Source organism: Myotis lucifugus, unplaced genomic scaffold (assembly GCF_000147115.1).
Source record: "Myotis lucifugus unplaced genomic scaffold, Myoluc2.0 scaffold_1436, whole genome shotgun sequence".
Taxonomy (NCBI): Eukaryota; Metazoa; Chordata; class Mammalia; order Chiroptera; family Vespertilionidae; genus Myotis; species Myotis lucifugus.
Genome location: NW_005872484.1, coordinates 19875 through 45952, shown reverse-complemented (window position 1 = coordinate 45952; position 26078 = coordinate 19875). Strand labels below are relative to the sequence as shown.

At 39.3% G+C, this 26078-nt stretch overlaps 1 protein-coding gene and 2 pseudogenes across 2 annotated transcripts; 2 read left to right on the top strand and 1 right to left on the bottom strand.

The window, feature by feature from the left end:
- The first annotated feature begins 3176 nt into the window (after positions 1 to 3176).
- Positions 3177 to 5223, top strand: LOC102440168 (annotated as a pseudogene).
- Positions 5224 to 6626: 1403 nt separating this feature from the next.
- On the top strand, positions 6627 to 9018 carry LOC102441405 (annotated as a pseudogene).
- Positions 9019 to 17994: 8976 nt separating this feature from the next.
- LOC106695496 (pyrin domain-containing protein 3-like) lies at positions 17995 to 25429 on the bottom strand. Of its 2 annotated transcripts, XM_014449817.2 has the most exons (3): positions 25381 to 25429; positions 19933 to 20244; positions 17995 to 18407 (listed from the first exon to the last, which is right to left on the bottom strand). In XM_014449817.2, exons 2-3 carry the CDS (start codon positions 20191 to 20193, stop codon positions 18363 to 18365), a joined length of 306 nt encoding a protein of 101 aa, XP_014305303.1. In that variant the 5' UTR covers positions 20194 to 20244; positions 25381 to 25429; the 3' UTR covers positions 17995 to 18362. The 2 variants fall into 2 exon arrangements, with proteins under 2 accessions (XP_014305303.1, XP_014305302.1); XM_014449816.2 differs by lacking the exon at positions 25381 to 25429 and having other exon boundaries at positions 19933 to 20309.
- Between the last annotated feature and the right edge of the window lie 649 nt (positions 25430 to 26078).

Sequence of the window (26078 nt, the reverse complement as noted above, 5' to 3'; positions counted from 1 at the left end):
AATAGCTTTGTGTGTGCAGTTTACTTAAGCAATAAAATATAGAGTTAATTCAAAATTCTACCCTAAGAGTTAAAAAAACTGCTATCATTTTAAGTATATCCCCCTTCAGACATCTCTACTTGTGCACATTTTCTTTCTTCTCTTTTCTCTCTATTTAATTTACTATTTTAGATTTTAATATGGCTGCAAGAAATGTAAATTTTCAACTTTTATTCCTAATATGTGCATTTATGAGTGCACATTTTTTCATAAGTTTTGGTATGTGGTATTATCATTCAGTTTGACTTATTTTTTAACTTGAATTGTGATGTATTTTTTGGGTTAGACGTGTATTTCACAACTTTTAAATATAAGGAGTTTCTAGGTACCTCTGTTCCTGATTTCTGGATTAACTACAATGACAACAAGAAACATTTTGTATATAATTTCAATTCTTTGAAGTTAGTTGAAACCTGCTTCATAGTCCAGCAGGTTCATGTAAAAAATAATTGAAGTGCTCCTCCCCTGCCGTCTCATGTGCATCTTGGGAGTAGCACCTCAGTGCAGGTCAGCAGGACAAGGGGGTGGCTATAGTGGAGCATCTCTAAGTGCTGAATGAAATGCTATTTAGGAGTGTGTTTCAGAACTTTTAAAACTAAGAACTTTCCTATCATCAACAAACGACAAGTGCTGGCAAGGATGTGGAGAAAAAGGAACCCTTGTGCACTGCTGGTGGGAATGCAGCCGCTGTGGAAAACAGTATGGAGTTTCCTCAAAAACTTAAATATGGAACTCCCATTTGACCCAGTAATCTCACTTCTAGGACTATATCCCAATAAATCAGAAACACCAAGCAGAAAAATTATATGCACCCAGCACAATTTACAATAGCTAAGATTTGGCAACAGCTAAGTGCCCATCAGCAGATGAATGGATTAAAAAACTATGGTACATTTACATAATGGAATACTATGCAGCTGTAAAAAAGAAATAACTCTTACTATTCACAATAGCATGGAGGGACCTGAAGAGGGGCCAGTCAGAGAAAGACAAATATCACGTGATCTCACTCATTTGTGGAATCTAATGAACAAAATAAATTGATGAACAAAAATAAATCCAGAGACAGAGAAGCATCAAACAGACCATCAAACCTCAGAGGGAAGACCAGGGAGGGTGGGGGCAAGAGAGAGATCAACCAAAGGACTTGTATGCATGTGCAGCTTGGGAATAACATCTTCATGCCTTTAGCAGGAAAGGTTGTTGGGTGCAGTGGGTTATCTGAATGTTGAATGCAGTTTGCTGCTCAGGTTGTTGAAGTGTTTTACATCTTCACTGAATTCTTTGTGTGAGGCTATTGGTTCTGAAAGAGGTATGCTCTGTCTCCGAAGGAGAGAGGTGTATTAAATTTATTATGATTATAAATGTATCTAGTTTCCCTTGTAGCTCTCTTGTATGTACTTTGATTTCATGTTATGAAGTGCTTGTGAATTTGGATATTTCTGGTAAAATGAAATTATTGATATGAAGTGCTCTTTATTTATAGTAATGCTTTTTGCCTTTGAGTGTTCTGTGTTATCATATACTTTTTATTTGGCTTATGTTTGCTTAATATATTTTTTCCATTCTTTCACTTTTGATATCTTTGTACCCTTGGGTTTTCAGTAGCTTTCAGTTTTTATATTAGTTATGAGTAAAATGAGTTTATTTTGGTTCAGTATTTTTCTCCATTCAGTTCTTCTAACATTCTATTATATAATGCATATTTTCCCACTGATCTAAGGAGATATTTTTATTTTACCAAATTTCCATATGTATTTGAGTCTATTACTGGACTTTGTTTTCTGTTCCATCAGTTTATCTATTTACAGGACATTGCCCAAGTTTTTAAATTACTGTAGTTTATAACACAATACATTGTTCTATCTGGTTGGGGTAGCTTTTATTCATTTATTTGTTTTTCTCAGAATTCTATTTAAAAATATGTTTATTAATTTCAGAGAGGAAGGGAGAGGGAGACAGAAGCATCAATGATGAGAGAGCTGTCTCCTGTACGCTCCCCACTGGGGAGATCAAGCCTGCAACCAGGGCATGTGCCCTGACCAGAACTGTAACCTCCTGATACATGGGTCAACCACAGCTATGCTGCCTACGCCAGAATTTTCTTTTACATTTTTCATTTTAACATGTGAACTTAAATGAGCTTGTTTTGGTCTTTAAAATCTTGCTGATATTTTAATCAAATCATAATAAATTTATAATCAACATTGGGAGATTTACATCATTATGATTTTTCTTCCCAAGAATATGATGTTACTGTCCAGTTGTTCAAGGTCTGTTATTGGGTAGCATTTTAAAGTTTTATTTATACAGATTGTGGATCATTCCTAGGCATCTTATGTGTTTTGTTGCCATTGTACATTTTCTTTGATTATATATTTTATGTACTGTTTTAAATGATATGTATTTATATGCATGTTATCTCTCCCTTCCTTTCTGAAATAAATAAAAAAGATATTAGATAAGTAAGATTATTGATTGTTAGTAAAAAAATCGATATGAACTTTTGTTTCTTCACCATATAAGCAAGTATTCAGACATTTTGGAAGTACGTGTCCATCACCATTTTCTGAACTAAGATTTTAAAAAATATATGGTAATATTGATTTTCAGAGAGAGAGGAAGGGAAAGGGAGAGAGAGACTAAAACATCGATGAGGTAGAGCTATCACTTCAATTGGCAGCCTCCTGCATGCCCCCTTCTGGGGATTGAGCCCACAACCCTGGCATGTGCCCTGACCAGGAATCAAACCAGCGACCTCTTGGTGCCTGAGAGAATACTAAATCCACTGAGCCACACCAACCAGGCTGAACTAAGATTTAACAATTAAACTAAAGTAACTTATTCTCAACTGAATGATTATGTCAATGAATGTGGAACAATCTACTAATTTATCTGTGGATGTAAAACTTTTATTTAAAGTTTCAAAGGTGGGAGCGCAGCGTTGGACCTGTAAGGATATAAGCCGTTTGAGGAAGGGGGTGGGCAGACCACCTTGGACAGCGCCAAAAGTGGTGGTGCTGAGTAGAGGTAAGAAAGAGGCGGCCAGCCAGTTCATTTGGCTGCAGCTGGCCGCCAGGTAAGATGCGTTCTCATCCCTCTCTGAGAGGCGGCCCATTCTATCCAGTTCGGTCAACATGGATTTCAGGGAAATTCTCATGATAGCTTCGAAAGGACAAGGAACCAACAGCACACTGAAAAGGTATAGTTTGGCAGTGGGTCCTGCCAAAAAGACCCAAAAGTTAAGGGTGTCCAATCAGCAGTGTGCAAGCTTTTCTCAAAAGAAAAGAGGAGGAGCTCAGAAGAAAAGCCATACAGGAAAAGGAGAAAAGAAGAACTACTCAAAAAGCGAATTGAGCTAAAACATGACAAGAAAGCAAGAGCTATGGCCAAGAGGACAAAGGACAATTTCCATGGTTAAATGGGATTCCTGTTGAGGAAAAATCAAAGAAAAGACAGGCAATGGAAAGCCACACTAGTCAGGGAACAGACCAAGAGTATGACATGGAAGAAGAGGAAGAATTCTTAGAACACAATCAGGCAGCATCAGAGCAGGAGTATGAAGAAGAGCAAGAACCTCCTCCCAAAGTTGAAAATAAACCAAAGGTCCCCCTTAAAAGTGCCCCACCATCATGACTTCACTGACCTACTCAGGCTGGCTGAGAAAAAGCAGTACAAACCAGTGGAAATCAAGGTAGTGAAAAAAACTAGAAAAGTGGCCTATGACTGCACAAGAACTTAGAGAGGGAAGGAAGACATATGAAAAAGGAACCTGAGGCAGATGCAGGACTGCCTCTGACCAAAAAGGTGCCCTCTCAGACAAAGTATGGGCACGAAACCTAGCAGAGTTTCTGGGGACAAGCATCCTTCTCCCAAGGGCACTGCCCTTCCTCACGCTGAAAAGAAATCTAGACCCAGCGCAGCTAATAAGAAACATTTAGGTTTGTTTTCATCCAAATCTATGCCAGGAGAGAGGCCCAAAGTAGGATCTAGCAACTGCTCCCAACCCTCGTTTCGGGAGGACCATGACAGGCCTGTTTTCAATGGGCCTGGAAAGACCCACTCGAGCACCTATTCACCAAGTGTTCCAAAGGCTTCTGCTAAAAGGACTCAGAAATCTGTTACTGAGCACAAAGCCAAAAATCTCCTCCCCATCCTAGCCATTCCATACCTGGACCCATGGTCACTCCACATAAGGCTAAGAGTCCAGGTGTCAGGCAGCCAGGCAGCTCCAGCCCAGCTCCTGGGCAGCCCAGCACAGAGAGTGTTTGGCCTACAGTTAGTTCTGGCTCCATGCCCAGGTGCCAGAATGGCAGCCTCAGCTCAGGACCTGAGCGATCAATCAGTGGGACCAAGAGGCCAGCCAGTGACTCAAATCCTCCTGGAAGACAGTCAGTAGTACAGGGGGCTCTGGATGACCCATCAGTGGCTCAGGTGGTTCTGGGAAGTCAGAGGTCAGTCCTGGTGGCCCTGGGTGGCCTGTGCACAGTCCACATGACCGATGACCAGTGAGTGGCTCAATGCCCCCCCCCTGGGAGGTCAGTCAGTGGCCCTGGGGGATCAGTAAGTGGCTCAGTTCCAGCTGGATGGCCTATCAGCAGTTCAGGCCCTAGAAGACCAGTGAGCAGCTTGGGACCTGGGTGAAGAGTTAGTAGCTCAGATCCTCCCCATAAGCCCAAATGCACTTTTGTCTCAGAAACAGTATCTTCTAAGAATATCATTACCAGCCCAGCAATGGACAGATGAATGGAATGAAGCCTTCCTTAGCTGGCTACAGATCTGCCCAAGGTCCTGAAAAGTTTCCCTTCCCTAGAGGTTACAAAAGACTCTGAGAATGTGAAGAGGAGGAACATGAAGACTATGACTCCGAAATGGAAGATTTTATCGAAGATGAAGGAGAATCTCAGGAAAAAATATCCATTGGCTATGACCGAAAAAAATACAAAGATAAAAATACAAAGATGAAAGTGATTATGCCTTATGTTACATAGAGAGTAGTTGGAGAGAACTGCAGAAGGAAGAAGCAAAGAGCAAGAGGACTTTGAGGGAATGAGACAGGAGGAAGAAGCAACGAAATGCAGAGAGGTCAAGAAGCTGAAAAGACGTTAGCTGCTGCTTTTATTTATTTTTGTGAAACTCTGGAGACACTCTACTGCAAAGAAGTCCTGCCTTCGGACTGAAGAAGCCCATTATCACTTTAGATTTATACTTGGGACCTCACGGACAAGGAATGGATACATATATTTTGAGCGTAAAGTATTTTCAAATACCTTCCAGGGTAAAAGCTGTAGTGCAGATGACATAACTGCTCACAGGTGCTGGCCCTGATCCTGATGAGCTATGCACTCTAACATGGGGCCCACTCAACAGTCAGCCAATCTTCTTTTGTTCCTTTGCTATTTTAAAAAGGAAAAAAGATTGCCTCTTGACTTCCATAATTCTGTTGATGGGTGAGTACGACAATGGCCGGCTCCCAATCAAACTTATTTTGTCTTTTTATGAGGAATCTGGCCCTTCCATGAATGTTGCCAGGAATAAAGTCACCTGTTCTAATCTATATGTTTGGATTGAGAACTTAAAAATATAGAGTAGGCTTTATAATTATATGGATGTCATCTCTGTGGCTTTGAAGTAAAAAGTAGAATAAATTATATTGTATTCTATATTCATGGATTGGATGCTGAGAATTCTTATTCACTGATTTAGGTGTTTAGGCAATTAACCCAAAAATTTTAAGTTAAAAAACAAGTTATTCCATTTGGTGTAAGAATATTCTTTTCCAAATTTTTCTTTCAGATTTATTGTAAAATAGATAATGTTACGGTGCTGATTTTATTTAAAAAGTCATTTTATATTGTAGAAAAAATATATTATTCAAAGATTAGAGTTGAAAGAGTAATAGTTTAAAAAATAAGCAAGTGACACGTGAGGCTTCTCTTACTCCCCCACTATAAAGATATTTTGGAATCCAAAGTGCCCTTGTATCTCGTGATGTTAATGACTTCGCATTTTTATCTTAAAATTCCTTAGCAATTAATGACAAAACCCAAAAACTAAATTCATGTGTATCAAGAGGAAATAAATATATAAAGTTTAAAAGGTGGGAATGAAGAGTACCAAAATTTTGCATTGGACATACTGATTTTGAGCTCATCGTTAAGAAATAAAAATGAGAAAGACCCTACAGTTGTCTCCAATTCCTTTCTAAAAGATTTAGTTGGAAAAAAACTGGTGTAGGAAGAGAACTTTACCAGGAGTTTCTCTAATTTTTAAAAATTCTTTATTGTTTAAAGTATTACATATGTCTTCTTTTTCCCCCATTGAACTCTCCCCGGCTGCTCCCACCACCAAGCACATGCCCTCACTCCCTACTGTCTGTGTTCATTGGTTATGCTTATATGCATACATACAAGTTCTTTGGTTGATCTCTTACCCCACCCTCGCACGCTCCCCTGCCTTCCCTCTGAGGTTGGTTTATTCATCAGTTTATGTTGTTCATTATCTTCCACAAATGAGTTAGATCATGTGATATTTATCTTTCTCTAACTGACTTATTTCGCTTAGCATAATGCTCTTCAGGACCATCCATGCTGTTGCGAATGGTAGGAGTTACTTTTTACATCAGTGTAGATGTACCATTGTGTAGATGTACCACAGTTTTTTAATCCACTCATCTGCTGATGGGCATTTAGGCTGTTTCCAATTCTTAGCTATTGTAAATTGTGCTACTATGAACATAGGGGTGCATACATCCTTTCTGATTAGTGTTTCTAGTTTCTTGGGATATATTCCTAGAAGTGGGATTACTGGGTCAAATGGGAGTTCCATATTTAGTTTTTTGAGAAAACTCCATACTGTTCTTTACAGTGGCTGCACCAGTCTGCATTCCCACCAGCAATGCACGAGGGTTCCTTTTTCTCCGCATCCTCTCCAGCACTTGTCATTTGTTGATTTGTTGATAGCCATTCTGACAGGTGTGAGATGGTACCACATTGTTGTTTTGATTTGCATCTCTCAGATAATAGTGACTTTGAGCATGTTGTCATATGTCTCTTGGCCTTCCTTATGTTCTCTTTCAAAAAATATCTATTTAGGTCCTGTGCCCATTTTTTGATTGGGTTGTTTATCTTCCTTTTGTTAAGTTGTATGAATTCCCTATAAATGTTGGAGATTAGTCCCTTATCGGATGTAACATTGGCGAATATGTTCTTCCATGCAGTGGGCTTTCTTGTTGTTTTGTTGATGGTTTCTTTTGCTGTGCAGAAGCTTTTTATTTTGATGTAGTCCCATTTGTCTATTTTCTCTTTAGTTTCCATTGCCCTAGGAGTTGTATCAGTGAAAATATTGCTTCGGCACATGTCTGAAATTTTGCTACCTATGGGTTCTTCTAAGATTTTTATAGTTTCCAGTCTCCCATTTAAGTCCTTTATCCATTTTCAGTTTATTTTTGTGTATGGTGTAAGTTGGTGGTCTAGTTTCATTTTTTTTCATGTATCTGTCTAATTTTCCCAACACCATTTATTGAAGAGACTTTCTTGACTTCATTGTTTGCTCTTGCCTCCTTTGTCAAATATTAATTAAGCATAGTGGTTTGGGTCAATTTCTGGGTTCTCTATTCTATTCCATTAATTGATATGTCTGTTCTTGTGCCAATACCAGGCAGTTTTGAGAACAGTGGCTTTGTAATACAGCTTGATATCTGGTATTGAGATCTCTTCTACTTTGTTCTTCTTTCTCAGGATTGCCACAGCTATTTGGGATCTTTTTTTATTCCAAATAAATTTTTGGAGAGTTTGTTCTAGGTCTTTGAAATATACTGTTGGTATTTTAATGGAGAGTGCATTGAATCTATAGATTGCTTTGGGTAGTATGGACATTTTAATGATGTTGATTCTACCAATCTATGAACATGGTATGTTCTCCCATCTGTTTATGTCTTTCTTTATCTATCTTTTTTTTTCAACATTCTGTAGTTTTATGAATAGAGTTCTTTTACCTCCTTAGTTAAGTTTATTCCTAGTATCTTAATTTTTTTGTGTGCAATAGTAAATGGGATTGTTTTTTTAATCTCTCTTTCTGTAAGTTCACTATTGGTGTATAGAAATGCCATAGAATAGTGCTCAGTGTGCCTTCGAGCCCAGTGACTTCCCAGCATTCAGATCCTCGGACTTTCCTCACAGCATAGCCCCCAAACATCAGTCCCTCACTCCCATCTCAAATGAAGAAACCAAAACTGCCTCCAGCCCCCAAGCCAGAGAAGAAGCCGACCCTTAGGATGTGCCAAAGGGAGAAAAAGAACAGCAAGATGCAATTGAACATATTGATGAAGTATAAAATGAAATAGACTTAATGAATAAGCCAGTGAGGAGATTTTGAAAGTAGAACAGAAATATAACAACTCTGCCAACATTTTTTCAGAAGAGGTCAGAATTGATTGTCAAAATCCCACATTTTGGGATAACAACAGTTGTCAACCATCCACAAGTGTCTGCACTGCTTGGGGAAGAGGATGAAGAGGCACTGCATTATTTGACAAGAGTTGAAGTGACAGAATTTGAAGATATTAAATCAGGTTACAGAATAGATTTTTATTTTGATGAAAATCCTTACTTTGAAAATAAAGTTTGCTCCAAAGAGTTTCATCTGAGTGAGAGTGGTGATCCACCTTCAAAGTTCACTGAAATCAAATGGAAATCTGGAAAGGATTTGATGAAACATTCAAGTCAAACACAGAATAAAGCCAGCAGGAAGAGACAGCATGAGGAACCAGAAATCTTCTTTACCTGGTTACTGACCATTCTGATGCAGGTGCAGATGAGTTAGGAGAAGTCATCAAAGATGACATTTGGCCAAATCCATTACAGTACTACTTGGTTCCTGACATAGATGATGAAGAAGGGGAAGGGGAAGAAGAAGATGATGATGATGAGGGGGAAGAAGGAGAGGAAGATGAAGGAGAAGATGACTAATGAACACTGATGGGTCCCAACCTTTTTAAATTTTTTCCAGTCCCTGGGAGCAAGTCGCAGTCTATTTATTCTTTTCCTTCTCCTGCCCCTTGTGCTCAGTCGCCCTGTTTTTGAGGTCTCTTTTCTCTCCTTTAGACCATCTTTACACCATGGTTCTCACCTTCTTTGGGGGGAGGGTGTACCTTGAGCAGAATACAGTGGGAAAAGAATCTGTGCCCCTTTCTGTTCCAAATTCATTTTTATCCCTTCCTGTCTCAAGAAAAACTTAATGGAATCAACACCACCGTGCTCTGTGGGAAAAAAGGAAAACCTTCGCTCCCTTAGCTCTGCTGGGAGCTGGAGGTTGCTAGGCCCCTGTGTAGTATTGCATAGAATTCTAGCTTTTTTCCCTCCCTTCTCTGTATATTGGACTCAGAGATTACACTGTGTCTCTGTAAATATGGACAGTTAGCATTTACCAACATGTATCTGTCTACTTTCTCTTGTTTAAAAAAAGAGAAAAAACTTTAAAAGGGGGGGGTTCAGCAAAGGGGGATTTGAGATGTTTGGGTGGGTTAAGTGGGCATTTTGAAAACATGGCTTCTACTTTGGCATGTTTAATTGTGATGTCAAACAGGCATCATTGCAGTCTAAGATGACACTTTTAAAATAGAATTCTCTTCTAATGATTACTTGAACCCTGCCACTCGATGGGAGAATAAGCAGAACCTGTAGGATCTTATTCGGAATTGACATTTCTCTATTGTAATTTTGTTCCTGTTTATTTATTTATTTTTAATATATTTTATTGACTTTCCACAGAGAAGAAGGGAGAGGTATAGAGAGTCAGAAACATCGATGAGAGAGAAACATCGATCAGCTGCCTCCTGCACACCCCCCACTGGGGACGTACCCGCAACCAAGGTACGTGCCCTTGGCCAGAATTGAACCCGGGACCCTTTAGTCCGCAGGCCGACGCTCTATCCACTGAGCCAAACCAGTCAGGGCTGTTCCTGTTTATTTTTAAATTTTCTTTTTGTTTCACTGGAAAGGAAAGATAATGCTCAATTTTAAACATTAAAAGTTGGCCCTGACCGGTTTGGCTCAGTGGATAGAGCGTTGGTCTGTGGACTGAAAGCTTCCAGGTTCAATTCCCGTCAAGGGCATGGACCTTGGTTGTGGGCACATCCAGTAGGAGGTGTGCAGGAGGCAGCTGATTGATGTTTCTTTCTCATCGACATGTCTAACTCGCTATCCTCCCTTTCTCTCTGTAAAAAATCAATAAAATATATTTTTAAAAAGTTTACAGGTTGCTTTGTTACAATAAAACTAAATGTGTACAAAAATGCCATAGATTTCCTGGCATTAATTTTGTATCCTACTACATTGCCGAATTTATTTATTAAGTCTAATAATTTTTTGATGGAGTCTTTAGGTTTTCTATGTACAGTATCATGCCATCTGCAAATAATGACAATTTTACTTCTGGTTTTCCAATTTGAATGCTATTTACTTCTTCTTGTCTGATCGCTGTGGCTAGCACTTCCAGTACTATGTCGAACAGGAGTGGTGAAAGTGGGCATCCCTGTCTTGTTCCTGTTCTTAGAGAAAATGGTTTTAGTTTTTGCCCATTGAGTGTGATGTTGTCTGTAGGTTTGTCATATAAGGCTTTTATTATGTTGAGGTATGATCCTTCTACTCCCACTTTGCTGAGCATTTTTATCAGAAAAGGGTGTTGGACTTGTCAAATGCCTTTTTTGCATCAATTGATATGATTATGTGATTTTTTGTCTCTCAATTTATAAACAAATTGATGTATCACGTTTACTGATTTGTGGATATTGTACCATCCTTGCATCCCTGGAATAAATCCCACTTGGTCATGATCTTTCTAATGTAATGCTAGATCCAGTTTGCTAGAATTTTGTTGAGGATTTTAGCATCTATATTCATTAGGGATATTGGCCTGTAATTCTCTTTCTTTGTGGTGTCTTTATTTGGGTTTGGGATTAGGGTAATGCTGGCTTCATAGAAAGAGCTTGGACGTGTGCCTTCCTCTTGAATTTTTTGGAATAGTCTGAGGAGGATTGGTTTTAGTTCTTCTTTGAATGTTCGGTAAAACTTTCCTGTGAAGCCATCTGGTCCAGGGCTTTTGTTTGCTGGAAGCTTTTTGATTACTGTTTCAATATCATCAGTAGTTATAGGCCTATTCAGGTTTTTTTGTTCTTCCTTATTGAGTTTTGGAAGCTTGTATTTTTCTAGGAATGTGTCCATTTCATCGAGGTTGTCCAGTTTGTTGGAGTAGAGTTGTTCATAGTATTTTTTCACAATCCTTTGTATATCTGTGCGGTCAGTTGTTACTTCACCTCTTTTATTTCTGATTTTTGTTTATTTGTGTCCTCTCTTTTTATTTCTTGGTGAGCCTGGCTAGAGGTTTATCAATCTTATTTATCCTTTCAAAGAACCAGCTCTTGGTTTCATGAATCTTTTGTATTGTTTTTGTTTGTTTGTTTGTTTTTCTGCTCTGATCTTTATTATCTCCTTCCCTCTGGTTACTGTGGGTTTTTCCTGTTGCTCTCTTTCTAATTCTTTTTTCCTGTTGCTCTCTTTCTAATTCTTTAAATTGCAAGGTTAGATAATTTATTATCATTTTCCCTCACAGGACTACTTTGATTGTGTACCATAGATTTTGGATTGTTGTGTTTTCATTGTCATTTGTTTCAGGATGCTTTTTATTTCTTCTTTGATCTTTTTGGTAACCCAATCATTGTTTAATAGCATGCTATTTAACCTCCAAGTGTTTGATTTTTTTCATTGTTTTTATTGTAGTTGATTTCTAGTTATATGCCACTGTGATCTGAGAAGATGCTTGTTATGATTTCTATTTTCTTGAATTTGAAGAGACTTTGCCTGTGTCCAAATATGTGGTCTATCTTTGAAAATTTCCTGTTGTGCTCTTGAGAAGAATGTATATTTTGTAGTTTTGGGATGAAATGTTCTAAAGATGTCAATTAAGTCCATCTGATCTAGTGAGTCATTTAGGATTGCTGTTTCTTTGCTGATTTTTTGTTTAGAGTATGTATCCAGTAGTGTTAGTGGGGTATTAAAGTCCCCTACTATGACTGCATTCCTATCAAACTCTCCTTTGATATATTCCAAAACTTGTTTTAAGTATTTGGGTGCTCCTGTATTGGATACATATATGTTTACCAGAGTTATAGACTCTTGTTGAATTGCTCCCTTTAGCATGAAAAGAATGTGGTTAACTAAGTTGAAATTCACTATGATAGACCAGTGAAATAGTAAGGAATGTACATGAACCATTGAGATACATATAAATAGAGCCATAATATCTGTAAGGAGTGTAAGATCACTGAGAATTCACATACAAACAGCTGTGAAATGAGTAGAATAGTGTTAACATTCAAAATTCCCACTCAATTAACGGCATTTTTGAAAAAAGGTGGTATAATCTTTTAGAATTTATGATTATAGAGCTCAGAAAACTCTCCAAAAGTCGTTAAAACAATTAGAATTCACAATGATAGACCAGTGAAATAGTAAGGAATGTGTATGAAACACTTGGAATACATGTAAATAGAGCCTTCATAGGTGCAGGGCAATATTAAATCAATGAGAATTAGTGTTCCAACAGCTTTGAAATGGGTTGGTAAGTGTTTAAATTCATAATTCCACCTGAATGAGTTAGCGTTTTGGGAAGAACGTGTTCTAAAAATTAAAAATTTCCTGTGTTTAAAACCAATAATATATTAAAGAAGTGTTTCCAACAGAATTCACAAAGATAGATGAGGGAAATAATAAGAAAAGTGATTTAAAAACCTAGCATAAATGAAAATAGAGCCTTGATATCTGTAAAGTACTGTTAAAACATTAGGATTTTGCCTTCAAATGGTTGTGCAATGGCTGGGATAGTATTTTACGTTCCTAATTCCGGATCAATGAGTTGAGAGTTTTGGAAGAATGTGGGGAAAATAACTTCAAATACACTATGGTACACGAGTGAAATAGTAAGGAATGTGTCTGAACCATTTGGAATACATGTAAATAGAGCATTCATATATGCAGGGCAATATTAAATCAATGAGAATTAGCATTCCCACAGCTTTGAAATGGGTTGGAGAGTGTTTACATTCCTAATTCCAACTGAAGGAGTTAGCATTTGGGAAGAATGTGTTTTATAAATTTCAAATATTCCTGTTTTTAAAACTAAGAAAACTGTAAAGAAGTGTTTCCAACAGAATTCACAAGGATAAATTAGAGAAATGATTAGAAAAGTGATTGAAAAACCTAGCATGAACGTAAATAGACCCTTAATATCTGTAAGGTCGTGTTAAAACATTAGGATTTTGCCTTCAAACAGTGGTGCAATGGGTAGGATAGTGTTCTATATACATAATTCCGGCTCAATGAGTTGGCGTTTTTGGAAGAATGTGGTGAAAATAACTTGAAATTCACTATAACAGACCAGTGAAATAGTATGAATGTGTATGAACCACTTGGAATACATACAAATAGAGCCTCAATATCTGAAGGGCAGTGTACAATACCTGAGAATTCATGTTAAAACAGCTGTGAAATGAGTAGAATAATGTTAACATTCATAATTCCCACACAAGTAATGGGCATTTTTTAAAAAACGTGGTTTAATCTTTTAAATTTATGATTATAAGCGCAGAGAACTGCCCGAAGGTCTTTAAATTGATTAGAATTCACAATGATAGACCAGTGAATTAGTAATGAATGTGTATGAACCACTTGGAATACATGTAAATAGAGCCTTCATATGTGCAGGGCAGTATTAAATCAATGGGAATTAGCATTCCAACAGCTTTGAAATGGGTTGCAGAGTGTTTACATTCGTAATTCCACATGAATAAGTTAGAGTTTTGGGAAGTATGTGTTTTAAAAATTTCAAATATTCCTGTTTTTAAAACCAAGAAAAATGTAAAGAATTGTTTTCAACAGAATTCACAAGGATAGACGAGAGAAATGATTAGAAAAGTGATTGAAAAACATAGCATAAATGTCAATACAGCCTGCATATCTGTAAGATCATGTTAAAACATTTAGGATTTTGCCTTCAAATGGTGCTGCAATGGGTAGGATAGTGTTTTACATACATAATTCCGGCTCAATGATTTGGAATTTTTAGAATAATGTGGGTAAAATAACTTTAAGTTCACTATAATAAACCAGTGAAATAGTATGAATGTGTATGAACCACTTGTTATACATATAAATAGAGCCTTAATATCTGCAGGAAAGTGTAAAATCACTGAGAATTCAGGTCAAACAGCTGTGAAATGAGTAGAATAGTGTTAACATTCATAATTCCCGCTCAGTGAATTGGCATTTTTTGAGAAAGGTGGTGTAATCTTTTAAAATTTATGATTATAAGCTCAGAGAACTGCCCTAAGTTTTTAAATCGATTAGAATTCACAGGGATAGACCAGTGAATTAGTACTGAATGCATATGAACTACTTGGAATACATGTAAATAGAGCCTTCATATGTGCAGGGCAGTATTAAATCAATGAGAATTAGCGTTCCAAATCTTTGAATTGAGTTTGAGAGTGTTTACATTCGTAATTCCATGTGAATGAGTTACGTTTGGGGAAGAATGTTTTTTAAAAATGTAAAATTTCCTGTTTTTAAAGCCACGAAAATATTAAAGAAGTGTTTCCAAAAGAATTCACAAAGATAGATGAGGGACATGATTAGAAAAGTGATTGAAAAACCTAGCATAAATGAAAATAGAGCATTGATACCTGTAAGGTAGTGTTAAAACATTAGGATTTTGCCTTCAAATGGTTGTGCAATGGGTAGGATAGTGTTTTACATACCTAATTCTGGCTCAATGAGTTGGCGTATTTGGAAGAATGCAGTGAAAATAATTTGAAATACTCTATGATACACCAGTGCAATAGTAAGGAATATGTATGAAAAATTGGGGATACATGTAATTTATGCCTTCATATGTGCAGGGCAGTATTAAATCAATGAGAATTAGCATTCCAACAGCTTTGAAATGGGTAGGAGAGTGTTTACATTTGTAATTCCAACTGAATGCGTTAGCGTTTTGGGAAGTATGTGGTTTACAAATTTCAAAAATTCCTGTTTTTAAAACCAAGAAAACTGTAAAGAAGTGTTTTCAACAGAATTCACAAGGATAGATGAGGGAAATGAATAGAAAGGTGATTGAAAAACCTAGCATAAATGTCAATAGAGCCTTAATATCTTTTAGGTCATTTTAAAACATTATGATTTTGCCTTCAAGCGGTTATGCAATGGGTAAGATAGTGTTTTACATTCCTAATTCTGGCTCCATGAGTTGGCGTTTTTGGAAGAGTGTGGTTAAAATAACTTGAAATTCACTATAATAGACGAGGAAATAGTATGAATGTGTATAAAATACTTGGAATAGATATAAATAGAGCCTTAATATCTGTAGGGCAGTGTACAATCACTGAGAATTCACGTTCAAACAGCTGTGAAATGAGTAGAATAGTGTTACCATTCATAATTCCCAGTCAGTTAATTGGCATTTTTGAATAAAGGTGGTTTAATCTTTTTTTAAAAAATATATTTCATTGATTTTAGAGAGGAAGAGAAAGGGAGAGAGAGATAGAATCAACAATGATGAGAATCATTGATCGGATGCCTCCTGCATGCCCCTTATAGGGGATTGAGTCTGCAACCCAGGCATGTGCCCTAGGCTGGAATCGAACCCTTGACCCTTTAGTCTACAGACCGAAGCTCTATCCATTGAGCCAAAAAGCTAGGGCTAATCTTTTAAAATTTATGATTATAAGCTAAGAAATCTGCGGGAAAGTCATTAAATCTATTAAAATTCATAAGGATAGAGTAGTGAATTAGTAAGGAATTTTTATAAACCACTTGAAATACATGTAAATAGAGCCTTCATATGTGCAGGACAGTATTAATAAATGAGAATTAGCATTCCAAAATCTTTGGAATGGGTTGGAGAGTGTTTACACTAGGAATTCCACATGAACGAGTTAGCGTTTTGGTAAGAATGTGTTTTAATAATTTAAAATAATCTTTTTAAAACAAATAATACATTACAGAAGTGTTTCCAACAGAATTCACAATGATAGGAAGGAAATGATTAAAAACGTGATTGAAAACCCTAGCCTAAACGCAAATAGAGCCTTAATATCAGTAAGGTCGTGTTAAAACATTAGGATTTTGCCTTCAATCCGTGGTGCAATGGATAGGATAGTGTTTGACATACATAATTCAGGCTCAGTGAGTGGGCATTTGTGGAAAAATGTGGTTAAAATAACTTGAAATTCAGTATAATAACCAGTAAAATGGTATGACTGTGTGAACCATTTGGAATACATACAAATAGAGCCTTAATATCTGAAGTACAGTGTAAAGTCACTTAGAATTCACGTTCAAACTGCTGTCAAATGAGTAGAATAGTGTTAACATTCATAATTCCCGCTCAGTTAATTGGCATTTTTTAAAAAAGTTGGTTTAATCTTTTAAATTTATGATTATAAGTGCAGAAAACTGCCTGAAAGCCATTAAATCGATGAGAATTAACAAGGATAGACTAGTGAATTAGTAATGAATGTGTATGAACCACTTGGAATACTTGTAAATAGAGCCTTCATATGTGCAGGGCATTATTCAATCAATGAGAATTAGCATTCCAACAGCTTTGAAATGGATTGGAGAGTGTTTACATTCGTATTTCCACCAGAATGAGATAGCGTTTTGGGAAGAATGTGTTTTATAAATTTCAAAAAATCCTGTTTTTAAAACCAAGAAAAGTGTGAAGAAGTGTTTCCAACAAAATTCACAAGGATAGACGAGAGAAATGTTTAGAAAAGTGATGGAAAAACCCAGCATAAATGTCAATATAGCCTGCATATCTGTAAGGTCGTGTTAAAACATCAGGATTTTGCCTTCAAACGGTTGTGAAATGGGTAGGATAGTATTTTACATTCCTAATTCTGGCTGAATTAGTTGGCGTTTATGGAAGAATGTGGATAAAATAAGTTTAAGTTCACTATAATAGAAGAGTGAAATAGTATGAATGTGTATGAACCACTTTTTATACATATAAATAGAGCCTTAATATCTGTAGAAAAGTGTAAAATCACTAAGAATTCAGGTTCAAACAGCTGTGAAATGAGTAGAATAGTGTTAACATTCATAATTCCCACTCAGTTAATAGGCATTCTTAAAAAGGTTTTTAAATCTTTTAAAATTTATGATTATAAGCTCAGAGAATTGTCTGAAAGTCATTAAATTGATTAGAATTCAAAAGGATATACAGTAAATTAGTAAGGCATGTGTATTAACCAGTTGGAATACATGTAAATAGAGCCTACATATGTGCAGGGCAGTATTAAATCCATGAAAATTAGCGTTCCAACAGATTTGAAATGGGTTGGAGAGTGTTTATATGCGTAATTGCACCTGAATGAGTTAACATTTTGGGAAGAATGTGTTTTACAAATTTAAAATTTCCTAATTCATGCTCAATGAGTTGACGTTTTTGGAAGAATGAGGTGAAAATAACTTGAAATTCACTATAATAAACCAGTGAAATAGTATGAATGTTTATGAAGCACTTGTTATACATATAAATAGAGCCTTAGTATCTGTAGGAAAGTGTAAAATCACTGAGAATTCACGTTTAAACAGCTGTGAAATGAGCAGAATAGTGTTAATATTCATCATTCCCACACATTTAATGGGCAATTTTTTAAAAAGGGAGTTTATCTTTTAAAATTTATGATTATAAGTTCAGAGAACTGCCCGAAAATCTTTAAGTCAATTAGGATTCACCATGATAGACTGTGGTGAGCTATTTCTGTTTCCCGCGACCCGCACGGGAAAACGACAGGTTCTTGAGCAGAGGAGCTGGGGATTAAGAAAATAAAGAAAAAACGAGACCAGACACAGAAATAGAGAAAAGCTGGGGCCAGGTGGAGGGCTGCCACTCTGATGGAGAGACAGTCACACCCACCACAGACAACACAGCGCATTTATTTACTTCCAAAGGGGAGGTTTAAGGTCAAAGGAATTTTGGGTGTACCCAGGTCCTATTCATTCCTCATTCCTGGCACAAGGACAGGATTTAGCATATCAAGACCTGGGTGGGTCAATTCATTCCTTATTCCCAGCACATGGATAAAGATAAGATATCAGTACTGATAACAGTCTCCGACATTTTGGGAGGCTGTTTTTCCGGGAGACGGCCCTGCCAGTCACCTCGGACTCAGCTGACATTAATTTAAAGGTCATCCATGTGCATTCCCAGGGGGCCCTCTACATCTCCCCCATTTTTAATTTTTAAATGCAGCTTGTGGACATCTAGTTGGATCCTTCGGATTTGAGATCGCAGGAGCTTGCTGATGACTGAAAAAGAGCAGGATAAGATTAGTAGTACACAAAGGAATCCAATTAGGTATGAGGCGATATTTTTTAATATTTCCCAAGGATTAAATTTTTTAAAATCATCCAGCAATTCTTTTGCCAATTTTGCCGGAGATATAATTTCATCTTGACTATTCTGAATGGCTTGCACATGTTTGTGTAGCCGCGCCAGGTCTATACTGATATTATTATGATTCCATATTCCCTGTAGGTGCATCTTGATTTTATTCCAATCCCACAGAGAACTGTTATAGCGGGCTGAAGTCACACAAATATATCTAAAAGCAGCATGGCATTGCAGCTGCTGTCTCAACTTGATACTTTCCAATTGACTACCTAGTCCTATCACTACAGCTTCCAAAGCATTTAGCTTTGTTTCCAGCCTTTTGTCTATATCTTCTTGATCATGGAATGTAGTTGAGGTGTTCTGAGCCAATTCATTGACAAACTTTGCATTCTGGATGCTTTGGGTCAATGCAAGAGAAGCAGTTACAGCAGATGCAATAACAGTAACTAGAGTGACAATACCAAAAATAATAAGTCCCAAAGCACGCTTTTCCCTGGACAGCTGATTGTGTAATTCCTGCAATGCTTGAAGGCCTACATCATGATACCATTTTCCTGTTATATTGGTAGGAAGCATAATAAAAGAAGGCTGCTTTAAAATTAATATATCTTCATTCAGGTTATGCCTGGAGACACAGCTGGTAAGGTTACAGTGATGGCATTGGACAGCATAATGGGTGTCCAGTCTAGTGATATTCACATTTCCAGTCACCAATACATATGGGCGCTGGACACAGGCTCGTAAGCCATAACAAGGGTTTAAAGTACATGCTCCTTTAGTGTTAGCTGAAAAGGAGCCAGTAAAATTAAGAAAATCAAGAGCAGCAGCTAAACGCCACAGATCTTTCTGTAAATTTCCTGAGTTTGTGGTTAGGGCATTACCTACAAACCCTCCTGGTGACATAGGCTCGTGGTAGGGATATTTAGCATCAAGCCTGTGGGACCAATCCAATACATACAAGTCAGAGCCAGAAATATTATGCCTCACTGGTACAGGGTTGGCACAATCTTGCCATAGAGGAAATGCTCCCAGCTCAGAAGTAGTACTATTAGGGCAGGAGGGGAGCAGGGGATATTTATCAGACAGCCATCGGGTGGCCTTAGGAAATCCTAGTTTAGTGACTGTCTGAACATATTTTCCCATATCCCAGGGGCCTTCAATGTTAGCAATGTTTGTGCCACCATAAGATGTCTTACTCTCTTGGCCGAGTTGTAAACATCCTGAAGTTCCCCTTTTTGACAAGCAAATAGGGAGCTCCCCACTAAAGCCATTATAAGTATAATCACCTTGGGAAGGAGTTATATGCTTGTCGGAGCTACCCCCAACCATATTGGTGTTATTAGTAAATACTGGCACTGAATCTCCAGTCCAGGTGGCTGGATTGACCATGGGGGGATCTGGAACATAAGTCCAGTAAATTTCTGCTGCAGCCATACTTACCTGGCAGCTGACAAGTGTCACCATAGCAAGAAAAAGGTTGGAGGGGGTTACCTGAACCCCCTGTTTCTCCACTACTTGCTGAGCATCGGAGGTCAGCTTCTTCAGTTGACCCCATGTGGGGACACTAGCTTCTCGGGTGGTCTTAGCCTGCTGCCTTACTCTTCTCTCCTTCTTTGGGGCCGATGGCTGAACTGGCGTCATCGCCGGAGATGTGATCTTCAGCTTCTTGAAAGGTGGGATGAGTTGTTCTCCCAGGTCCATGGTGATGACGCACTGCTCGTTCTGGCACCCAGATAGGGTTAGAAGCTCCTTCTGGAAAGATACAAACGTGGCCTCTTCCCCACTTCATTACTGGGTCTGGCCCTCTCCACTGTCCTGTTTGCAAATCCTTCCATCTTGCCATACCGGCAGATGCCACGACACCAGGAGTTTGGTGCCTCTCGGCTGCTGTGTGACCTTCATCGTCACAATTTAAAAAATTTAAAGTGTAAAGGGCATGATTTAACTGATTCTGTGGAGTAGGATTATACCTCTCTCCCCCTTTTTGTTTTTGTAATTGAGTTTTTAAGGTTCTATTAGCTCTTTCTACAATTGCCTGTCCCTGGGGATTATAGGGAATTCCTGTTTTATGCACAATTTGGTATTGCTTACAAAACTTCTGAAAGGAGGAACTAGCATATGCAGGTCCATTATCTGTTTTTATCTCTAGGGGCCGTACCATTACTGGAAAAGCCGCTAGGCAGTGGTTAATTACATGCTTTGCACTTTCCCCTGTTCGGGGAGTAGCAAAAATGAAACGTGAGCATGTGTCTATAGAGACATGGACCCACCGAAATCTGCCAAATTCAGGCACATGAGTAACATCCATTTGCCAGATTTGATTAGGTTTAAGACCTCGGGGATTCACCCCTAATGCTGGCACAGGGAGGTGAATAACACACTGAGGACATTGTTTGACAATTTGGCGAGCCTGCTCTCGGGAAATATGGAATTCCTTGCGCAAGGCAGAGGCATTTTGATGATGCAGGGCATGCGAGGCCTGTGCCATGGAAAATGGGGTGGTCTCCTCTACTGAGGCAACGAGACGATCTACTTCCTCATTACCTGCAGCCAAAGGACCTGGAAGACCAGAATGGGATCTAATATGGCCAATAAAACATGGGAACTGCCGTTTTTGAATAACTCTTTGCAAGGTGATAAATAGATGGAATAACTCTTCAGAGTTTGTATATCCAATGGTAGCAGTTTCAATAATTGTAGCCATTCCAACTACATAAGCACTGTCGCTATAGATGTTGACAGGTTCAAAGGCAAAGCTTTTTAAAGCATAAACGAGAGCTTGGATTTCTACTCGTTGCGCAGAGGAGTAATTTGTCTGAATTACTTTTGAACCCTTTACACTATGAAATCCAGCTTTCCCTGAGCTGGACCCGTCAGTGAAGACGGTTAGTGCTTGGGGGAGAGGTTGCTGTTTAACTATTTTTGGAAAAATAAAAGTTGTTAAAGACAAGAACCGTAAAATTTTGTTAGCAGGATAATGACTTCCAATTTGACCAGGATAGTTAGCAAGAGCCGTTTGCCAATTTATAGAATTTTGCCACAGCAAACTTTGCTGCGCTGTGGTAAATGGTACTATAATGAGGGAAGGTTCTTGCCCTACCAATTGAACTAGTCTGTACCGTGCCTTTGCTATGAGCTGAGAAACCAAATCATGAAAAGGTGTTAATACTTTGGTTGGAGAATGGGCCAGATAGAGCCATTCTATTACTCCTGAGTCCTGCCAAATGACTCCCGTGGGAGTGTGAGTAGTAGGGAAAATTAATACCTGAAGGGGTTTAGTTAAATCTACTCTTGTAAGCTGAGCAGCTTGAAGAGCAGCTTCTACTTTGGTTAAAGCAGCACCAGCTTCAGCAGTTAATTGTCTAGGAGAAGATGGTGAGGAATCCCCTCGAAGAATATCATACAAAGGAGCTAAATCTGCAGTAGTCAATTTTAATGAAGGACGGACCCAATTAATGTTCCCAAGTAACTTTTGAAAATCATTTAATGTTACCAATGAATCCGTCCGAATTTGTAAGCGTTGAGGACGTACGGTACGTCCCTCAATTAAACTGCCTAGATATTGAAAAGGAGAACTTTTCTGTATCTTTTCTGGTGCAATACACAGTCCCATAGTTAAAAGAGAGTGTTGTAAATCTGCAAAAACTTTATGAAGAGTGTCCACATTCTCATGAGCCAACAAGATGTCATCCATATAATGGATGATGTATGCCTGGGGGTGCTGCTGCCTTATGGGGTGGATAGCTGCATCTACAAAATCCTGGCATAGCGTAGGACTGTTAGCCATTCCTTGCAGCAGCACTTTCCAGGAGTATCTCTTCGCTGGCTCTTTAAAGTTTATTGCAGGGACACTAAAAGCAAATCGTTTACAGTCATCCGGATGCAAAGGTATAGTGAAAAAACAATCCTTTAAATCTAAAATGAGTAGTTCATAATTAAGAGGAATAGCAGTAGGTGAGGGCAGCCCTGATTGAAGGGGGCCCATAACCTCCATGGTCTTATTTATTGCTCTGAGATCTTGCAAAAGTCTCCACCCGCCTGATTTTTTCTTAATTACGAAAATAGGTGTATTCCATGGACTATAAGTGGGTTCAATGTGACCAGCTTCAAGCTGTTCTTGTACTAGAAGCTGTGCTGCTTGAAGCTTCTCTCCAGTTAAGGGCCATTGGTCAACCCAAATAGGGTCGTTAGACAGCCATGTGATTTTTGCAGCAGTCTTTTTCTGGGTCAGAGAGACGACCAAGGCCCTTAATGAAAAGGCTGCGGCTCTCCGTATCCTAACCCACTTCTCCCTTGCTGGGTGGACGTGGGGATAGGAGATAGTCTGCCTTGCTGCCCTTTTCCTAATCCTTTAACGGGATAAAATTCTTGATTTAACATTTGAGCTGTAACCGCAGCATTGGGACTCATTAGTAATACTCCCATTTGCTCTAGAATGTCTCTTCCCCAGAGGTTAATAGGTAAATGATCAAGTACATAAGGTGTAAAATATCCTGTATTTCCCTCTGAATCTTCCCATTTGATGAGCTGCGCACTCTGCTGAGGCTGAGAGACTTGGCCGATGCCTTGCAAATTGGCAGTGGCTGTATTAAGAGGCCATGCAGGGGGCCAGTGCCTGGAGGCAATCACAGAAACATCTGCCCCCGTATCTATTATTCCTAGGAAAACTTTACCATTCAATTTTAATTCTAGCTCTGGGCGCCCTCGTTTAACCAGCTGCGCCCAGCACGTTTGATTAGAGGACCCAAATCCTCTTTCTCCCCGAAGCTCTGTGGAGAGAAGTTTCCCTGCTCTATAATAGGGTAAAATTATAATCTGGGCTATCCTAGTCTCTGGAAAAATTTGAATTATGGTATTTGTTGTCTGTGCCATAACTTTAATTTCATCAGTATAGTCTTGATCTATCACACCTGGTAAAACTTGAAATCCTTTCATAGTTAAGCTATTTTTTCCTAAAATAAGTCCCATGGTGCCCTCAGGTAATGGTCCATAAATCCCTGTAGGGATTGCTTGTGGACCCATATCAGGAGTTAATACATATCCGGCGGTGGGACAGAGGTCCAATCCTGCACTTCCTGGGGTGGCGTGGTAGAGTTTCCTGACGGTAGGCCTTCCGCAGGCAGTAGTGCCCCTACTGTTTGCAACAGTGCCCCTATTGTTTGGTGGGGCCGGGGCCGGCCCCACTTGCCGTTTCCCTGACGTGAGTCAAGAGGCTGGCCATTAATGTCCGTCTGGGAGCGGCAGCCATTGGCCCAATGTTTTCCCCTGCGGCAGCGAGGGCAAAGATCTGGCTGCCTAGCAGGGAGACTAGGAGCAGAACTTCCCTGTCCCCCTGAGGCAACTTGTTGCCTGCAATTCCTAGCAAGGTGACCTGGCCTTCCGCAATTGAAACAAGTTCTCTTTTCTGAATGGTCCTTCTGCAGAGACTCTTTCAATGCAGCAGCCAAAGTCACTCCCTGAACATAGGAAGGCCCAATATCAGCACAAATACGGATGAACTCAGGAATTGACCCCTTTTTTCTGTAGGGGCGTAGAGCCTCCTGACATGTTCTATTGGCATTCTCAAAAGCCAGTTGCTTCACTAGTAGAGATCCCGAATCGGGATCTCCAATCACTCTGTCTACTGCCTGAAGCAACCGTGCCACAAAGTCTTGATAGGGCTCCTCTGGCCCCTGTATAATTTTAGCAATGTCCATGGTTTTTTCTCCCTTAGTGGGCAGCTCCCTCCAAGCCTTAGTACCACAAATACTTATCTGCTGATAAGCTTGCAAAGGGAACATCATCTGAGCCTGTAAGCTGTGATATGCCCCCGTTCCTGTTAACATTTCAAGAGTGATAGGCACACCATGTTGTTGATTTCTAGCCGCCTGCTCTGTACTAAGTTCAGTCCAATTGGATTTCCACATTAAATAATCTCCAGGGGAGAGACATGCCTTAGCCAGTGTTTGCCAGTCCAGAGGAAGCAGAGCTTCACTAGTCACAGTGTCAAGCAAGCTTAAGACAAATGGAGAAGTGGGGCCATACATGGAGACAGAGCTTTTAAACTCCTTGAGGATTTTAAAAGGAATAGGCTCGTGCACTCTCAGTACCTGCCCTGGATTGGTAGGGTCTGGCCTTTCTACGACAGGATACATTGAAAATCCTGTAACATCCTCTCCAGCTCGTCTGGCCTCCCGTAAGGTCTGCTGTAAAGGGGACAGTACCTGTGCAGGAGTTGAAATTACTTTCACATTTGGCTGTGCATCAGCTTGTAGCCGTAAAGGCCGGGTGGCTAGGGCCATTTTTGCAAAACTGTGAGCAAGATCTTTCTCATCATCTGAATCATCCCACTCACGGTGATGCTTGCCTCTCTTTTCCTCAATCTCTGGCTCCCGCTCATATTTTGGAGGCAAATCTTTGTTAGGCGGACTCTTAACTACAGATGGCAGAGCAGCAGCAGGAGCAGCGGGGGGAGGTGGAGGAGGCGCAGAGGGTAGAGGTGATATTTTTAAAGATTCGCCCTCCTCAACTGCAGGCTGTAAAGTCTTAGCTACATCCCGCTTAGGCATTCTTGAACTCGCCTGTGCTGGATCAAGACAATCACGAATCAATGGCCACAGTGTAAACGTGGGAATAGGAATCTTCTCTGGACCTTCTGCTGTGTATCGGTCACGCAACTGCTTTCCAACCTTTTCCCACATTTGAATATCCACGGTTCCCTCTTCAGGAAACCAGGGGCATGTTTCATTAATAAAATTTAAAAATTCAAGAATCTGACTACGCTTAACAGAACATCCTCGAGCTTTAAGCATACTTTTAAGTATTTGAGAGTAGAGATCTCTTTCCCGAGACCCTGAATTACCCATATTTTACACCCGGTTGATTCAATTCACACAATACACTCCTTACCTTCAATCTGACGCGTGCGCACTTCTAGGAGCGATCCCCTCGCTTTCTTCTCTTGCCTCCTTACTCAGTCCCTGTTCGGGCGCCAATTGTGGTGAGCTGTTTCTGTTTCCCGGGACCCGCACGGGAAAAACGACAGGTTCTTGAGCGGAGGAGCTGGGGATTAAGAAAATAAAGAAAAAACGAGACCAGACACAGAAATAGAGAAAAGCTGGGGCCAGGTGGGGGGCTGCCACTCTGATGGAGAGACAGTCACACCCACCACAGACAACACAGCGCATTTATTTACTTCCAAAGGGGAGGTTTAAGGTCAAAGGAATTTTGGGTGTACCCAGGTCCTATTCATTCCTCATTCCTGGCACAAGGACAGGATTTAGCATATCAAGACCTGGGTGGGTCAATTCATTCCTTATTCCCAGCACATGGATAAAGATAAGATATCAGTACTGATAACAGTCTCCGACATTTTGGGAGGCTGTTTTTCCGGGAGACGGCCCTGCCAGTCACCTCGGACTCAGCTGACATTAATTTAAAGGTCATCCATGTGCATTCCCAGGGGGCCCTCTACAATAGACCAGGGAATTAGTAACGAATGTGTATGAACCACTTGTAATACATGTAAATAGAGCCTTCATATGTGCAGGGCAGTATTAAATCAATGAGAATTAGCGTTCCAACAGCTTTGAAATGGGTTGGAGAGT

What these genes read in the sequence shown, in the direction of transcription:
- LOC106695496 (XM_014449817.2), bottom strand. Translation starts at nt 20,193, where the DNA reads ATGGACCTGGGAGAACAACTCATCCCACCTTTCAAGAAGCTGAAGATC. An exon ending in TGACACTTGTCAGCTGCCAG is followed by an intron (nt 18,408 to 19,932) that starts GTAAGTATGGCT and finishes GCTCTTTTTCAG; the next exon opens with TCATCAGCAAGCTCCTGCGA.